This window comes from Acipenser ruthenus, chromosome 2 (assembly GCF_902713425.1).
Source record: "Acipenser ruthenus chromosome 2, fAciRut3.2 maternal haplotype, whole genome shotgun sequence".
Lineage (NCBI taxonomy): Eukaryota > Metazoa > Chordata > Actinopteri > Acipenseriformes > Acipenseridae > Acipenser > Acipenser ruthenus.
Window position 1 is genome coordinate 59,486,873 of NC_081190.1, and position 19,973 is coordinate 59,506,845.

The 19,973-nt window shown below is 36.7% G+C and overlaps 2 protein-coding genes across 2 annotated transcripts; both read right to left on the bottom strand.

Annotated features, from left to right (window-relative positions):
- Positions 1-1,696: 1,696 nt before the first annotated feature.
- LOC117409142 (general transcription factor IIE subunit 1-like) lies at positions 1,697-7,143 on the bottom strand. Its single transcript, XM_034014776.2, has 4 exons — positions 6,483-7,143; positions 4,474-4,675; positions 3,801-4,024; positions 1,697-3,441 (listed from the first exon to the last, which is right to left on the bottom strand). Exons 1-4 carry the CDS (start codon positions 6,928-6,930, stop codon positions 3,038-3,040), a joined length of 1,278 nt encoding a protein of 425 aa, XP_033870667.1. The 5' UTR covers positions 6,931-7,143; the 3' UTR covers positions 1,697-3,037.
- A 1,747-nt stretch (positions 7,144-8,890) lies between these two features.
- Positions 8,891-19,973, bottom strand: LOC117408590 (acid ceramidase). The gene is made up of 14 exons (XM_034013714.3): positions 19,821-19,973; positions 19,472-19,518; positions 16,877-16,967; positions 16,384-16,470; positions 14,553-14,631; positions 14,371-14,445; positions 13,511-13,556; positions 12,617-12,761; positions 12,141-12,195; positions 10,835-10,916; positions 10,375-10,506; positions 10,116-10,239; positions 9,711-9,767; positions 8,891-9,377 (listed from the first exon to the last, which is right to left on the bottom strand). Exons 1-14 carry the CDS (start codon positions 19,893-19,895, stop codon positions 9,288-9,290), a joined length of 1,185 nt encoding a protein of 394 aa, XP_033869605.1. The 5' UTR covers positions 19,896-19,973; the 3' UTR covers positions 8,891-9,287.

Consider the following 19,973-nt stretch of genomic DNA (forward strand, 5'->3'; position numbering starts at 1 on the left):
GTCTGCCTCATGGGTTTGACCCTCACGACCTGTCCCATGGTAGTCATACTGCAATTTGTGCAGGACCTGTTGATCAGAGGATATTCCCCTCTACATTAAAGGTCTCTCTGGCAGCTATTTCAGCTTGCCATGTCAAAATTGACTCGGTATCCCCAGGAGCTCGGCTTCCTGCCAGGGCAATTTTTAAAAGGTGTTCGTCGGCTTTGGCCGCCTATGAAGTATATTGTTCCTCACTGGAGGCGTAACTGGGTGCTTGATGCACTCATGAAGCCCCCATTTGAGCCCTTGCATTCAGCTGAACTAAAAATTTTATTGCTCAAAGCAGCTTTCTTGCTTAACAATCATCAGCGCAAAGCGGGTGAGTAAGATGCAGGCATTTTCAATTCTGAAGCCAGCTTAATTTTTGCAGAAGCCAGGACAAAAGGTACCAATCCTGTTTTTTGCCAAAAACTATCTTGGCATTTCATGTCAACCTGGAACTGGAGGCTTTCCATCCACCTTTCCAGTCTGACAGAGAGCGGCAGCTCCATATGCTCTGCCCTGTGCGGACACTAGCGTATATTATGTTGACAGGATGAAAGGTTGGTGGCAGTCCAAACTGTTTTTGTCTGCTATGGGGCGAAGTCCCATGGTCAAGCCCTGTCTAAACACAGGCTGTCAAAATGGATAACAGACACAGTCAGGACTGCCTATGAGCGAGCCAACTTGCCCCCTCCAGAAAAGCTTACTGCCCATTCTACCAGGGGCATGACAACTTCATGAGCTTTATTCTAGGGTGCAGCTGTCTCAGACATTTGCAGTGCAGCGGTGTGGGCTACTCCCCATACTTTTACGAGGTTCTACAGACTGAATGTCGTGGATCCACAAAACCCTGGCTTTGGAACTAGAGTATTAAGTGTGACTTCTTGGTCAACCCTTACAACATAGACATAGAGGTGAATTTCTCCCTCAATTTTTTAGCCCTAGCGACTTGTTACTGCGGTTCCGCATGGTGACACACAAGGCAGGCTCTCTGCTTAGCCTTGTAGCATTCCCGTCGTTCTGCAATATTGCCCTTGTGATGGCTTTGGTACACTCATCCATACAGTAATGGTTACGTATTTGATAGGGAATGTTAGGTTATTATCATAACCCTAGTTCCATGAAATAGAAATGTAACCATTAACCTTCAAGGTCGCAGTGTCCATTATTGCAGCAGACTTGAAGGAAAAATTATGATGCAATTTGTGCGGGCAGTCCTTATATGCCCTTGGGAGCGGGCTTGACTGCATTACCAGGCACTGCATGCAGCTTTGAGATATATATTTATTCATGTCCAAGGTCTTTAGGCGGTAAACACCCATACAGTAATGGTTACATTTCTATTTCAAGGAACCAGGGTTATGATAATAACCTAATGTCTTTTTTTTCTTCTTATAGGATCAGATCAAATATATACACTTGCTCTCAAGGCAAAGAAAATTCCTCACAGGAAATTCGTAAATCTTAAATAATGCTAGTCAATGGACATCATTACAGTATCAAATAGAATAAGGGTAGGCTGTACTCAACTATTTGAAGGTTTATTTGATAGCCACCATTTTCTGTAGTTCTGAACCTTTTTGCTGCTGTTCCTTGATACCCATCAAACATACCAACTACTCACCTCTCTTGAAACAATAACATCATTGATGTACCAATAAAACCTCTGTAAACCTATCCTCACATCCACCCTATTCCATACATGTTCTACAGATCAGCTGCCTCCTATGGTATAGTGAAATAACTTATCAAAGACCACTAAAATATGTTTGTAGTTTCTATAATGGTACAATAGAACTGCAGCCAAGTCTGCTCTGCTGATACCCCTGCCTGTTCAAAGCAGAATACACCTACTGTACAGTGTTTCCTCTGTGTCACTATGAGTAACATTAAGGCGTCTGCTAAATAAACAAAATTAAAAAAAACATGAAATATTCAAGGCAATGAATTAATGAGGCATCCTTATACACTGAAGTATAGTAGATGTTAGTGTAGTATCAATATGGCTTAAATTAATTGAAACAGCAGAGCACTGTACTGTGTTTAACTTTTTCTGTGCTATAGTAAATGGAATGCTAAGACCCCATGTGAATTTCTAGTTGCCACATGATAAAGACCCGAGGCGTCGAGGTATTGCCTTCATACTCATACTAGGCTAGGTTTGATTGTGTATTGCACAAAAAAATAAAGAACCCCTTTTCTTTCCAGTTTTTCTTTTTTTTTTTTTGCAAACTTGTCACAGTGCCAAAGCCTTGTATCTAAGAAACAAATCTCAGTGTCTACTATATTTTATATTGTATTAATGACCATGACACTAGGTCAGCAAACTGTTAAGTCTACAAAGGCATTTATAGCAGTGATGTCAGATCAGTCAATGCAAAATCATTTTCCTGCTAGGAAGTTGATCATCACAAATACTAAAACCTACCTTTTTTTTCTCAAACTTAATTGGTGCAATTCTGTGCAAAAAAAAAAAAAAACCACCACCACATTCATAGGAACAACTCCAATAGAAGAGATTTTGAAATCTTCACTTTTGAAACCTATGGTCATCTTGGTGTTGTAGAGATTAAAAGAAACCAGACAAGATTATAGATATTAACAGTATAGAAAAAACTATTTAAAAAAGTTAGTGTATGTGAAACTGAAGGACTTGATTCTCAATTAATTGGTTAGTACATTTTAAAAAGACCCTTATCCCCTTCTCCATTTAGTTTTAAATGGATGCAAGGTCTAGGTAAATTTAGTGAGAAATGGAAAATGCCAAAGAATGACCAAGATAACTCAAATCTCAGCTGGATTAGTACTGTGCATCACAACTAGAAACCCACTGAAACCGAGCTTCCACTGGGCAGCGCAAGAGAATAGTGTTACAGAGGAGGTTCTCCCAGAACAAGAATGTGCTGACCTACTGAAAGTGCTTGCTTACGGAATTGCAAGTGGGTAGTTTTAAAAAAATCAATCAATAAATAAATAAATAAACAAACAGATCCAGGACTGCTTTTTCATGTTATATTTAGTCATACATGGCATGAAACATGAGTTTGCCAATCTGAATGTATGCCTCTCGCTCTTCTCCAGTCATAAAGGAAACCAGCTCAGGATGCTCGCTGACCTCACTATACATGTGTGGCCGTCCACCGATCATTACTACAGGATCATTATCACCCTCATCCTCCTCTGCATCCTTTTGCTTTGAGGGAGTGCCTGGTGGCTTCACAAGCTGCGACTTGGTGGCCTTAGAATCTTCATCCGATTCACTGGTGTCACTGCCAGAGGATTCCTTCTGATGGGCAGAGCTGTGTGTTGTACTCTCTTGTGCAGAGGATTTTTTCTCATGAATTAGAAGAGTCCTGATTACTTCATCATCAATAGGCTCCTTGGTGTTGGCATTCAGGTCACAGGTTTCAGCCACATTATCTGTCAAAAGAAGAACAAATAAATAATCCATCAAGACATATGTATCAAACCTGAAGTTCAGAGCCTTGACTAAAAACATTCCACAGTGGTGAATTTAGAACAAATCCAAATTAAGATTCAACTATAAGAATTAAACTTTTGGAACCTTTCTGGATATTTAGAGAAATATGACTGATTGTATCACTTCAGATTGTTTATTCAACTTGTTTAATATACTTTCTGAAATGTACCTACTCTTCCCATATTCCAGATAACATGCATTTTGACAATCTTTAATATTTTAGATTTTAAAAAGAAAGTAAAATTAAAACTGGCAGGAACAAACTTTCTAAAAATGACTAAGATTCTGGAAGCCTTACCAGCCCTGTTGCTTTCTGATGGCTGAACAGAGGCTCCTAGCACTGTGCTTTGTGTCATCCAGATTGGACACTCTTTGGCAGATGTATTCGCTGATTTAACTGTATTGGAATTGGAGTCTTGGAGATTCACAACCAAATCCTGCACATACATGTTGATGGACGATGTACTCCTTGACCATCTCTCAGACCGGTCTTTCATATTTCCGGAAGACATCTGATCAAAGCTTTAAAAAAAAAAAAATAAATAAATAAATAAATAAATAAATAAATAGGATAATTCTTTAATTAATTTAAAAAAAAAAAATACATTTATAGTTCAAAGCAGCGCTGACCAGCAGATGCCCTATACAACTCAACGCTCCACAGTATGATTACTATTGTTGTTATTTAATGCTGGAGTTTGAAAAGAGTGCAAAAACAAATGAGTAGTCTTTGACAGAAGTACTGTCAAAATGTACAATTTTTTACATGGCTCTTCAAAAACTCCCTACTCATTTTTATGACTTGTGCAAAAGGCTGGATTGGTGCGATGCAAACTAACCATCCCAGTTTGTTCCTGAATAGTCCATAGTATATATGCTAAAGTGAAAATAAATTGCTGGCAAATTATATTACATCGGTGTGGATGTGGATGAGCACAGACATGTTATTTAGAAAAGGTCTTTTTATGTACCTCGGCATTAACTCTGGTATTTCTGTGGGCTCTGGTTCAAGTAGCTCACATGGAAGAACTACATCTTCAGTTTCACGCAGAAGGAGATAGATGGGCTCAATCTGTTCATTGAACCTGGCAAGCAGGGTCCTGGCATCTCGTTTAGGAAGTGCAGAGGCGTCCTCCTCAACTTCAGCGCTGCAGTAAGTGCAATGAAACTCCCCTGCAGAAGCAGGCAAACAGAAGTCAGAATATTTTCAAGCTGTACGGCACTGGGTAAAGCTGAGAGTTCTTTGACATGTATAGATCTATTGTAATAGTTAATGCAAATTTTCCTTGTATTTTTTGTACTATTTATTTGCGATTCAATAGATAGAGATAAAATATGCTTAAATCTTATAATCTTGTTACAAACACATTTTCCTTAATATCCTTGCTTTATGAATCGGAATGACAGTGATATAGAGAGCATCTTTTTTTTTCAATTATAGGAAGCATGATTCGACTTGGAATAATACTGGTAGGGTGTTAAATAAAATAAATAAAACCACACAGTCTGGGAGTGTTATCAGCATACATTCAAACACTTTGCTCACAACACTCTACTAGAAGTTAAAAGCATTGATGTTGCTATTTGTATAATTGTATTGTGTTCCCTAGTAATACAACAAATTGTAACTGAGCTGCCACTCCCAAATACTATTCAACTGAGATCTATCTATCTAGAGATAGAGATAGAGATATACACACTGCAAAATGGAAGTGCAATAAATTCTAAAACGCTGAACACTAAATTGCAAGTCATAATACAGAATTAGATCAAATTGTCAAACTTGTTAACTTCCATCTGCACCATTGATTAATCAAACTAGTTTCATTCAGTTATGGTATTTATATTTTCCCCAGAAACATTTCTCAGCTAATGCCAACTTAAGCCAGATAGCAATTATTGTTTACATCCTGAAAAACTAAAGTGATCATTATGTTTACTAACTAATAGAAACTGTAGATATACAAACGTATGTCAAAATATGGAGTTGACATTTTCTACCTAAAAATTGTTATATAAAAAACAAACATTTATTGAAAAGCATAACATTAAGATACATTTATTTATCCAAGTAAATTAAATGTTCAAAATGCAAACAAAGCATAAAAATAAATAAATAAAATGACAACAGAAATGACCAACAAGAACTATTTACATATTAAAGAAAAATAAATCTCCAGCCAAGTTAGAAGAAAGTAACCTGCCATACAATGATGTGGTATCTACTATAAGAGCCAAGTTACATGAAATACAATAGGCAAGTTATGTATGAATATGTAAAAAATGGTTAAGTTAAACAAGACAATTGGGGACAACTCGGCCCCTCATTGTATTCAGTGGCACTGGAACCATTTTTAAAGTGGCGGTGCTGAAAGCCATTTAACAAAACTGTATCCCCTGTATATGATGCCGCATCCCCAGTTCCAGCGTCCTTGATTGTATTCACGTTTCTACCAATTCCTGGTGCACAAAAAAGGAGGGGGGAGGTTTGGCAATGGCTCGTCTTTATTTTAACTTGGCTGTTTTTTTGTCCCCCCCCCCCCAAAATGTCGTGTTTTGGACAGATGAACCAAGCCACAAAGACTACTGAGCTTACTAACAAACACAAGCACCACGCACCTAATCATCATCATCATCATCATCATCATCATCATCATCATCATCATCAACAAACCACCAAACCGTACATACTAATAATTATATTCTATCAAGGGTTAGGACATTTAGTAAACGCTGCCTATTAGCCGTTTACCGATTTAGGACGTTATTAGAAAAACACCGCACACGGCATACGTGTAATTAGCACTGAACTGCACCATACGTCATTAATGCATTTATGTTGGAGTGTTGTTAATGTAATCAGAGCACAATAGAATATGTTCAAAACACTCTAGTGTTTTAAACGTCCTATACGGGTACTAGTTTATGTGCATAATAGTGGTTTTTCTGCTTACTTTAGTCTATGCCACCATTAACTTACCTGAGGCAGGATCAAACAGGTGATTAACTTCTAGATCCGAGTAGAGGCTGCCGCATACTGGACATTTAAACGAGGCTCTAGTTGTTGAATCTCGTTCATCAGTTTCAATCTTTTTGCGAACCTGGTCTAGTTTATATTTTATGACATCGACCAGGAGTTTATAATTTATATAATAGTAGTTGTGTCTTGTAGCCTTCCCATCCTCCCCCGTTTCGACTCTCATTCGACTTTTAATTATTTTATCTAATTTTAACGAGGTAAGAATGGCCCGAAGCTGCTTCTTTTCAAACTTAAGCAGCGCGAGTAGGTCATCCTCTTTCACACAGGGATATCTTATTAGGAGATCTAGCGCAAGTGAATGTTCTACCTCATAGAATCCTCGGACGACATATTTGGCCAACCGCTTCAGCGCTGCAGGCACTTCAGTAATTACTTTTTGGTCGCCCATATCCCCGTTCTCATGTGCTAAGATTCATACAGATATAACTTACAACAGGTGATACACATTTAAGAAGCAATTACGACCCTGCTGGGGTTTTTTTTTGTGTTAAACCTTGCTTGCTTGAGATTACTTTCTAATCAAGACATATCGATATGCATTTGGATACTTTATACAACCAGCTGTTGCCAATTGGATGCAATCGCGGTTACACTTTGATTTAAATTCAATTGAGTACAACGATATATAATGGAATTAGTTTTTTTTTTTGTTAAGAAAATAAAAATAACCGCCGAGTTGAAACAAATTGCATATTTCTCTAAATTAAAACCAATCTCTACAAGTATATAGGAATTTTCAACAAGACTATATATTCCTCTTAATCCATTACAGATATTAAAATTCAATCGTTTGTGTTTTGTTGTGAAAAGTGAAGCCTCGTGAATCACTGAGCCCTTTAAACTATTGTTTCGCCAAAAGGTTCACTGGATCCGAATCACATGAAGCGCCTCATGCTCTTTAGTGCCACCTAATGGCAGATCTTCACAACCCAATCTAAAGTCAAGGCATTAGTATAATGTTCAGTGTAATAACGTAATTATAATAAATTGAGTAATGCAGAATTCATGTATTTCCATTGGAATCACCTGAAGCCCTATTCAAATATTGAACCATTTTTATTGCCTAAGCCTTATCTATCTCTGACCCAGTTGAATCGCAAGCATTTCTCGAGGTACTGTATCTTCTGAAATGTTGGTTCACTAAATGGTAAGGCAGAACCCTTTGGGGTTTGGTAATAATTTAAAAATGTTAAATTAATATACAGTGCTCCCTCGCTATATGGCTCTCGACTCGGTTATAACGTGCCTCGGATATAAAGCTCCTACAGCATGTCCCTCAGTTCCCTAGTTATTCATGCAATATTTCTACAGTAAATACAGTATCGCTGTTGTTCAAACTGTAAACAATTCTCAGTCTATCTTCCGTTTCTGTCTCCCTTTTGATACAGTATCTGAACTGAAGAAAAGACCACCGTTTAGCAAAGCTATTTATAGTTGTTTTTGTAAAAAAAAAAAATATATATAGCGTTGATTACATGGTGCTTTATGCATGGTTAATTCATGGAAAGTTACATTTTTGCTTCACTATATGTGCATTACAGAGAGCGAGTTATTTTATATTGTAGTCAAATGTGCGTTGTTATGTGTCCCGCGGCGCCCTCGCACCCCTCCCCCGTTCATATTGTGTGTCCCCGAGACCCGCGTTATAGGGAGGGAGCGCTATATAAAATACACACACCTTTACTGGCTTTGAACCAGCATGAAGACCAGGCTTTGCATTAACATGCAACACCCTACCATTCCACTAACAGTCATGCTTCAAGGATCCCACTACCTTACATATATGTTTATTCCCCCTTTGTGCATTTGCACATCAAACAATTCATATAAGATTGTTCACACTGGAGAGTTGTACAATGTCATGTTAGGTTACTGTATTTATTTGCAGTAAAACATTATAAATCAAGATGTTTTTCTACTCTATGCAAACTTACGAAATATTTTGTCAGTACCAGCAGGGAATTGAACCCTATTTGCTTCAATTCAGACATCATTTCAGGCTTCATAAGTTTGTATATAAAAAACATTGCATTTTTGGCTTGCCTGAAACAGCACACTGTGAACACTGTGGTATACATTGGACAGTGTAAGTAAAATCATTCAGTTTCGTTGCTGTCGATGTCTGACACGTCAAAGGATTCCTAAAAGGAACACTCACAGGTCACGTGCGATGGTTCAGCTGAACCAAATTAACCTTTTGCTTTGTGACACTGTTTGCCTCATTTGGTTCATGTAGGGTCGAACCAGCTGAATCTTCATTACCATCACTAGTGTTTTGTGCTCTTAAGAATAAAAAAGTCAGCCAGGATAGTGACTCTAGACACAGACAAAAAGCAAACCAAAATACATTTCTAAAGTTTTAAAGGAAATATTTAATAGAAGTTTTTTTATATATTAAATATATACATTTTGCAGTATTTTCACTACACATTTGTTTATGTCACAGCAATACTGTCAATCATTTCTGTAAAAGTAATATTACAAAATTAGTCTCTAAGTTAATACTTTCAAATAACAAACAAAATGAGCAAACAACATGCAGTTTATGTTAATTGCTTTGGAATAAGTGATTTTAAAAAAGTCCCCCTTTACTGCTCCATAGTTCCAAAACCCACACCTGTGCTTAGAATCAATATAAAACACATTACAATAAATCAGATTTAGAACAAATGTTCTAATCCCAATCTTAAATATAGCGATGGACGTAGCTGTTTTTGTCACTAAAGAATCTTCTGATGAAACTCTCTACCAGGGCATGCAGGGGTCTGGACAGTCACGGATATAGGCCTCTAGTTTCCCTTCAGAGACATCCATTAAGGTTGTGTATGTGGTCAGCTGCAGGAACAGAACAGAGCATGGAAATATCACTGCTAGCAAAGATAAAAGTGTTAATAAAAAAGTATGTATCAAAATACAACGTAGGACATCTTTTTTTTTTTATATCTAGTATTGTAAATATTTTTTGATTCACCTGAACTAAGCAGGCAACCAGATGATTTAGTGGCATATGTCCTGTGCCAAGGATCTTAAAAACCTATTTCAATAGCACTTACAACTTACTTCTTTGTCTTGCGTGATACATACTGTACATATAATACATAATCAGATTTACTGGGTTTTGTTGTCATCATTTTCCAACCCCTAATAAACTCTTTGCGAGTTGCTTACCTTGTTAAGGACTGGTTTGGTTGAGAGAACATCGTAAATCGTCTCCAGTGAAATTTTCTAAAATAAATAAAACGCAGGTCACTAGGCTGACTTTATATGTGATCGACAGTGCCACACAGCCATTGTCTTTTTATATTTATTTTACTGTATTGTAATCAAGTCTATGAACTGTACTCAGAACCATGATTTCAAGTGCAATTTAGCAATAACACCCTGATTATTTGGCAACAGAGGCTGTATTGTTATTTTTAAATGTTTAAGTAAGGTGTATATCTTCCTTTTTAATGTTTTGCATTCCTTCTGTTTCATTTGTTAAAGCTAGATTCCAGTCATTTAATGTATGATAGTGCTCTGGAATGGAGTTTCCTGATTTTTAATATTCATCCTTTAAAAGCTAAAACTTACAGCCTGTGTTGTCTCATTCATGCACTTCATGGCTGGAGTCCTGCGATCATCAAGGAAGAGGGGGTCCTTCCAGCGATCGTAGTTAGTCTCCAGCACATACCATCTTCCCTTTTTGAGGTCAATCCTTAACGACCAAAAAGTACATATATTTCAGTAACATTAGTGATATTTGAGTAAAACTAGAGCTACAGGTTATACACATACAGTCCATGTACTGTACCCTCAGCTCTGAGTTCAGTACAGACATCCAAGTACTTACTCCCAGATGTCCACACTTGATAATCTTGACCTTGTGATGATACAGCCTTGGCCAGACTTGTTGCCTCCTAATATGAAGTAGGCAGGAGCCAGCATCTTGGTTTTAGACAGCTGGTTCTTGGCATCATCATAGCTGCATAAATAAGGGATTTTAAAAAAATATATATTATTAAAGCAATTCATGGTCCTGGCTGTTCAATGCAGAGAATAGCTTTATGTGATATTTTAGTGAAGTTTTTTTCTTTGGAACTATAATCAAAAGAACGGAATTTACAATACAGTTACAAACTGTAACTTTAACTCATTCGTCAGTAGCAGATTTAAACTAGCAAAAATAAGCTTACAGTTTGTAATTGGATTGAAACATGTTATTGGAAAAGTAAATACATGTTTATTAAAATGTAGAACTACTAACACTAAAGGCAGGGCTTTATTTTAATGCCAAGGTTCTATAGCATTACCTAGTAGCATTCTCCAGTACTGATCGAGTCAGGAAACTCATCCACACACCATCTCTTCTACCCAGGATCCACTCAAGGAGACCTGCAGGGGCAACACACATGTCAACCCAAAGCGTGTGTCTAAGAGGTTTGACCAAAAAGAAACCCTGGCAAACCCAGCAGCCACATTATGTGATGTGCCAATGAAGTACATGCATTAGGAAAATAATCCCAGTATCTGGTTCCAAAGTGTGCCAACGAAAATGAACTACTTCGTTTTATAACTAAATAAATATTAGGCCTATTACATGGTTATCTTTCCTAATGTATTTACTTTTTTGCTGCGAGAGGAGCTGCAGCTTTCTCCGGGAGACGAGACGCTTCAGCCCCGCTCCGGCAGCCGAACCTGGGGTGAGCCCATTCCCACTTCCCCTCGCCCGACCCGCTCACCTTCTCGCACTTGGTTTGCTTGTCTGCCACTTCAAACTGAACTCCCGACCGCTGTTTAGAAGGGCTATTTATAGTTTAAAAACTGCTAATTAAAATGTTCCACGAGTGGGAATGTTTGTAAAAAATATGTGTTGATTACATGGTGCTTTATGCATGGTTAATTCACGCAGTTACTTTTTTGTTTCACTATATGTGCATTATAGAGAGGGAGTTATTTTATTTTGTATTTTAGTCAGATGTGTGTTGTTATGTGTCCTATGGCGCCTCCCACCCCCTTCCCTGTTTATAACGCTCTTCGGTTATAACGCTCATATTGTGTGTCCCGAGACCCGCGTTATAGAGAGGGAGCACTGTGTGTGTGTGTATATATATATATATATAATTTATCTGCAACCACTTTAATAGGGGTTGTCTTTTAGCTCCTGTTGCATTATTATTTGTTTATTTAGCAGACGCCTTTATCCAAGGTGACTTAGAGACTAGGGTGTGTGAACTATGCATCAGCTGCAGAGTCACTTACAACTACGTCTCACCCGAAAGATGGAGCACAAGGAGGTTAAGTGACTTGCTCAGGGTCACACAATGAGTCAGTGTCTGAGCTGGGATTTGAACCGGGGACCTCCTGGTTACAAGCTATTTTCTTTAACCACTGGATCACACTGTTTGAGCTATGTCTTGTCATATATGATGACAACTATAAGAATTCTTACACAGATTCTACAATGAATTGTTTCAACAAAAGGTACAGTACAATGCTGACAATTGTATTTAATTGTATAGTGATTTTAGTATTGTGTTTGTAAAAAAAAAAAACTTTCATTCTCCAGCAGCTGTGTAAAGCCCCATACAGATTGTTCAATTGTACCACTTAACTTACCAATATATCCACCATCAAGGCTAAACCGTTCATTCATCGTAAGAGTGAACATTCCCTAAACAGAGACACAAGAAACAGATGTATTTTGCTTTCACAGAAAGTGTGCATTTTGACCCAAAGAAAGGACTGACCCTTTTATCGCATTGAGATGTACAGTACACTATGCAATAAAACATGTAACAGTTACCTGAAGTTATTTGTGCATTAACATGAGAACAGAGCAAATGTTGTAGCGTCTATTAAACAAGCAAATACCAGTAGCCATGGATTAATTAGAATTGGGGCCAAAGGTTATCTGTATAACTAGAACATTCATTAGAAAATATCTAAAATAATGTAATCTCTTCAGAATAATTTATTGAAATTCATATTATAAATATGTGTTATCAAAAATAATAAATAAAATACAACAGTGTCTGAACCTGACCTGTTTGTATCTCTCTCTACAGCAGTGCTCTTTTATGAATCACACTTACTGGTTTGATGCCAGTTAACATGCCCACATATCCAGCAAAACTTGTTGCCTTGAAAACTGTCTTATTGTTCTTCTGGAAGTCTACATTTGCCACCAGTGGTCTCAGTTGTTCAGTTACTGCCCATGACTTATTCTTGATGTCCCACCTGTAATAAATTATAACAGCAACATGCAGTTTATTTCCCAAAATCAGTCCTAATGAGTTTAAAATAAATAATAAACATTACATATCTCCAACAGTGCAACGTATAGGTAGTGAACAAAAAAATGGAAACACCAATGTAAAGTCATTTAATAGGGCGTTGGGCCACTATGGTATCCCGCTCTGTAGAGTTCTCGGCGGACCGTTTTTGATGAAACTGGCTGCTCGCGCCACAGGTTGAAATTTGCAGTCAATTGATCTGCAGTTGCTCGCCTGTTTTGCCTTGCACTTCGAATTAATGCACGGGTATCACGATCCTGGAGGATGCGCTTTCGCCCACTGTTGCCCTTTGCTGATGATGTCTTTCCCTTGGAGTTCCATGCCGACATCACCTTAGACACCGTTGCTTGTGAAACATCAGCAAGTTGAACTGTCTTGGTCACTGAAGCTCCTGCCAAACACACCCCAACAATCACACTCTTTCAAAGTCACTGCGGTCTCCTCTTGCAGCCATGCTAGCCATAATTATAGGCAACCAGGCCTGTCCAGCATTTTTATACATGACCCTAAGCATGCTGGGATGTTATTTGCTTAATTAACGCATGAGCCATTCCTGTGTGGAAGCCCTTGCTTTCAATATACTTGGTGTCCCTCATTTACCCAGGTGTGTCCATTTATTGTTCACTACCTGTATATTACTTTTTGTATTTAAGTTATGCTTTACTAACACCAGTACAGAACTAAAAAACATACCCAAGGAATAATCCAAAATCTAAATTCCGAGCATGGTACAACTTCCCTATAAAAGAAAGACAGCGTAATCAGGCTTTACAAAAATAAATACATAAATAAAAACAAATAATGAAATGCATGCTTGGTGAATTGCTGTAGAAAAGGATTAAACTGTACTCTAAATAACTTTTGGTAAAGAATGTCCAAAGCATGAATTGAATGAGTATGTGTGGCTTTGTTCACCTCATATATGGTTTCTTGTCTGCCATCTAAGTGACAATTATTAATACATTTGAAAATATATGAACACCTGTGGTGATTTTTACAATTCCCTTACTATTCACAATATAGCTGATGAGTGATGAATATAGCTATTCCAACCTTGAGTTATCATTTTTCTTTTATTGAGCTTGGGTGAAGAATACTAAGTGCTGTCACTGCCAGCTCCACCTGCTCTACAGCGCATTTATAAAGGGAGAGTAGGTGGGTCTGGCAGAGTTGAAGGGTCATATTGTCACTTGATTTGATGAGGGTCATATTGTCACTTGATTCTGACTTTCCTCACTTGAGAGGCTTAAAGCATGCACAATGCCAGGTAAAGGCAGATTTAGAGACATATTGGACCCACAGTACCCAGAACCACTTTGAATGCTTTCAAATATCACACAGTATTAAGATGTACAAAAAGCAATTCAAATTAAATTAAATTACTTTTTACAAAAAAGGTTCCTTAAAAACAGCTGCAGCACCTAAATCCTAACAAACAAATCTTAACAACTAGATATGGTCTAATGGGATCAAAATTTAGGCTCATTCATTGTGTAAACACCAATTTCCACACCAGTCTATAGAGATGGCTACACATTTAAAGTAAGCCGTACCTGTACTGTCTTCTGCTACCAGTGACGTGCACACTGTAAAGACTTCATAAAAAATATTGAACAGCAGAACCTCTCCTATTGAACAGGAAACAAGAGTGGCAACAGCATTAAAAACAAACCATATAGTTTTAACTACAACAAAAAATATAGTTTCAGTTAAAGACAATTACAGATTTGATTACCTAAGGGAACTCCAGAGACATCTGCAATCCCTTTTATCTCTTCCTTGAACGGGGAGGGGAGACTGTCCAGAAGTAGAGGCTGAAAGAAAACCAGCACACCTCTTCTTTCAATGCCTCTGGAATTCATGCTAAAATCACTTATTTCTATTACTCCATTCATATAAATCCGATCTAAATGGCATCGGTAAAAATAATACAGATAAATACATAAATAAATAATAAAACAACAATGGTTTGAATCCTGATCATTCTAAGCTGCAGATCTGAGGAAGGAAGATTGTCTGGAGGTCGCTTCTGGTTCCCAGGCTGGGCCCTTGCCTCCAGGGTTCAGTAGCTTGGTTTTTATTGTGTAACATTTATTGTGGATTTCAAATTGTGTAGAAAAAATGAAGCTTATTTTAGAAATGTATCATTCACATTAATTTAACATAAGGGTGATTCCGTGATGAATCCCCCAACAGGTTGCACCCTACCATCTCCAATATACACCAAACTTGGTAGTTTTGCCCTGCACTTAAATCCAATTAAGTTATGTGTATCGGTTCAGATTCATGATGCGATTATAAGCTTGTTTCAATTTCAAAAAGAAAACTGAACAGGATTTATTGATTGACACTTAACAGCAGCCAATAACCACTCTGGGCTCTCCTCACTGATTGGTAGATATGGGCACCTGGGGCGGGTTTAGTATCCTAGGAGACCTCAACTGATATTGTTAAGCGAGTGTCCAAAATGAATAAAAACCAATCTACAATAATCACTGCAGCGGATCGTGTACAATAATTTTGCATTCTACTGGTGGCAAACTATTTTGTACAACCTGCAATGTTTCATTGGATCACATACGTCGAGCTACGATCCAGAGGCATTTAGACTCAGACAGTAATCGCTGCTTTTCTGAAGCAGCGGCACGTGACAACGTAGTAATATTAAATATTATTAGTTTCACTCAAGACAGACGGCTACAGTTGGGACTGATTTAAAAACAAAATAATATGTATAAAATACATTAACAAAGCAGGTTACTCTTGATCTCTGCATCATCATCATCCTGTATTTTTTCACAGACGCATATTCTCAGTAACTTTTAGAAGCAACACAGATTACGTTCTTGACAGTAAGTTAATATATACAAGACACGTTTTTAAATTTCATGGAATATTCAATTTCATTAAAATATTATTGATTTGTTATAGTGGTGTCCCAATCGGTAATTAATTTGATTATTATCGTTATCATACCAGCCTAATTATTAGACTGGTCAAAAGTTATAGCGAGGTCAAAATGGTTGATGCGTAGCCCCCCTCCCCCTTGACATTAACCAACCTTTTACTCAAAAACGGTTTGTGCTACTTGTGAGAGTGTCATTTTATTGGAAAATCACACGGTAAATTCAAAAAAGGTATACATTTAAAAGGAAATTAAAGGAAGTTAGACCTTAAAGTTTTGATCTTTGACCTTGGGGTTAAACCCCAAAAATATTTTCTATACCTTTGTCATGCGATTTCCAATAAAATGACACCTCCCACAAGTCTATAGCACAAACCGTTTTTGAGTAAAAGGTTAAGGTTCACCGCTCTATAACTTTTGACCCCTTGACCTGATCAGCCTAATAATGTAAATTGGAGCTTGTTTGCCTATCATCCTCATACTACATTTTCATAAACGTAAAGCCTTTTATTTGACATGATAAGAGCAAAATCATTGGGTTGCTCTGCTATGATGTGCACCAGGTTAATGTATTTGGTAACCTAGAACTTTGTGATACTGATTCAGTCGTAATATTTCGTTTACTGCATTTCAACAAGTATTAATGAAGACATTTGCTTACCAAATCCTTATCCACCAGTTGAATCAGTTTACCACTCGGAACAAAGGCATTAGCTAAATCCTTTATCACCTGGATTAAATTGTTCAGCTAAACAGAAAAACAAAAAAATTGATGTCAGTATCAGTAAATTACTATTGTTTACATCTCCTTTACCTTTATTTCAATCATCTTTCCCATTGCTAATTTTCAGTCTTGGTACGCAGAGTAACATAAGGTAAAGTCTAATGGCCATTTTCAGAAACAGCACTTGAGCGTCTGAACTCACCGTCAGTAAACATGTCAAGTTAGTAGTGTCTGATACTGGGAAACCCTCTTAGTGAGCACTTTCACTCAAATTATGTTTCTGAATAGAGCTGAAAGAGGCATTAATACGTTTACCAAAGGACATATTACCACGAATAAGTCCAGACAAATAGAACCCTCTTAAAACTAACAGTTTGTCCTCTATCCGTTGAAAAGGGCGGCATTCTTATCGTATCAACTGCATAGTTACCTCTGCTTTTCTTTCACTTATCAACTGGTTCCATCTTTTGTAAGGGGGCAAATCGAGGTTGATTGTGTACCAAGAAACATTTCCTTTGAACCTTAAAGACAAAAAATACCGGTGAAAGATCTCTGTCTGCCAACATGGTTTTGGCTTGTATGTGAAATGTAATGACATACTCTGTCTGTTTTGTAAAATATTAAATTTGATCGATGGGCTTTAGCATGCCATTCTTGCAAACCAGCTCCAAAAATGGCCTGTCAACTAATCCCAGGTGCTCCCAGAAAAATCAACCACAATCCCAAACCATTCATCTTCTAATCATCATTTAAAATACAGTATCATATCAACAAAAAAAAGGTGTTTCCAAATAACACCGTACTTTAACCCATCATTTCTAAAGATTATTCAATAGTTTTACTTACTATATTACTATCATTACATAAATTCCTAATGTGTTTATTGTTACAATTATTATTTAATATATGTATACCACCTACAAACATGGTAGACATCAATTCTACCCTTCACCCTTCTTTTGTAGCTTCTTAGAAGTACTAAAGCCCCACTGGGAATTGCATAAAAAACTATTGCAAACTCTTTAAGTGGTAATTGGAATAAACGTTGTCAAAAACTCAGTATAATTAAACAGTTGTCCATCTTCCTTAAGTAATTGACTCACCAACAAAATATTATTATCATACCAATTTCGAAAAAATAGAGATTTATGTTTATATCTTATATCCTTATTCCAAATTATGTATCTATGTGGGGAAAAATTATGCTTACATATTAATGTCCAAGCTAATAGTACCTGTTTATAAAAATTAGCCAATTTAATAGGTATTGTATTCTCAAAGTTACATCTCAGTAAGAATTCAAAAATCACCAACCCCCTGAAAGACATAGTTAGGAAAAAATATTCCAAATACTATCCATATTTTTTATATAGTTCTTTATCCAACTTACTTTAAAAATAATATTTGAAGTCTTAAAATCCAAGACATTAAGACCACCTTGTTCTTGTGTGTTGCCAAGTATAACCTTCTTTAAATAATGAGGTTTGTTTTTTCCAAATTAAATTATATAAAACTTTATCAAGCTAATTTATTACATATTGAGGTACATCTAATGAAAGTGATGCATAAACTGATCTGGATAATCCTTCTGTCTTTTATAGTAAAACATGTCCAGATAGAGGTATATCCCTCGACAGCCAGGAATTAAATTTTCTTTTAGTTTTTTTTTTTTCTATAATGGGACTAAAGTTTAACCTACTTCTTTCTTTTTGACCTTTACAAATCTTAATCCCAAGATATGTATTACATTTTTTGTTTGAATATCACATATTTCCGTCAACTCACAATTTTTTAAAGCAAATCTCACATTATTTATATTTAAAGTCAATACAGACACAGAAGACAACATCTTTAGTCCTAATAGCCTTTTAAACTTCCCCTTTGTCTCTTAAAAAAGTTGGTGGTATGATCTGCTAATGGACAGATCTTCAATTCTTTTCCCAACATATCTATGCCTTGGGATGTATTTTTATTGATATAAAGAGCCAAAGTTTGCGTGACCAACAAAAAGAGGAAAGGAGAGATAGGGCAACCCTGCCAAATCCGTCTACCAATATGAAATCTTGGGGAGGTTCCATTTGGCACTATTACATCCATTATAAACAATCTTAAACATGAACTTGTGTTCAGCAGTGTCAAAGGCTTTGTAAAAATCCACAAATAAAATCAAGCTGTCTTCAACAATAAGGTCACTGTAGTCTATCGAATCCAATACTAAACGAACACTATTACATATATGTCTGCCCTGCATAAAGCCAGATTGTGATTGATCAATAACTTGGTCGAATCCATTCTTTAATCTATCTGCAAATATCAAAGCCATTCATTTTGCATCATTATTTATTAATGTTACTTAAAATATTTAGTATTCTTCTCTCCTTTTTCCATCTATTTCCTTCTAGCTCTCACAAATGCCAATTTAGCTTTCTCCTCATATATTTTGTCTAATTCTAATTGTAATCATAATAATTGTTGAATAATTTTCAGTAAGATCAACAATTTTCTTAATAATATTGTTTTCTTAATAATATAAGTCGTTTATCTCTTTTCCCCTTTTCATGGTTGCTAGTCTTACTTTAAACTTCTTAAGTTCCTAATACTTCCCATATATTTTCATCGAATTAGCTTGTCTCCAACAATAAGTTTCACTTCTTCCCTAAATGTACTATCTTCTAACAATGTTTTATTAAACTTCCAATAACTTTTATTAATTGTAACTACTGTGGATCCAGACAGATTAATTGTTAAATATATTCCTTTATGATCTTTAAGACACATCAATGAAATGTCAGGCTTTTTCTGTGCCACAATGGGCCAGTCAGCGTCGCGTGACAACAGCTAGCAATTAGAATGACAGGCTTTTTTGTACTGGCTCACATGATACACTTACATATTGCTCAATCTTAACTCAAACGACTTTGTTCAACACACCCTTAGGAGGTTTCAGTGCAAACATCCCGCAATAAACCACAGTAGACCTCACTTTATTTTTAAATAATTAACAAATACAGAAAGCCAAACTTACGTTGCTCCACTGGGCGGATACATGCCAGTTCTGCAATAGTCTGTATACTGCAAAGGAAAACAAGGTTAGCAATCGTTCAAACTTGTCACAACAAATCAGTACCTGTAGTCCCTGATCTTATTTAAGTGTACTTAAGCATAGTAAAATCCCACTAATACACAAGTAAGCGTATAAAACTACAAAATGACCGAGGTAATCATTTATAAGGGGTGTAGAGCACTGTTATTCTGACTCTGCACCATGCTGACAAAATGATGCATTGCATTTTAAAATTCCGTTGCCTATGCACTTAGATCGAGCTCCATATTTATAAGGAACCATCAAATTAATTTCAAACTACTATTCTTACCGGTGGAACATATTGTGCCAAAGCAAATGCACTTAACATAAGAAAGAATCCGGACTGAACTCCTGCGATCCGCATTTTGGTATCTTCAATTGTTGGGAAATGCTGCAATGAAACCCCTGTGATCTCTTACGTACAGTAAGGAAGTGTTTCAGA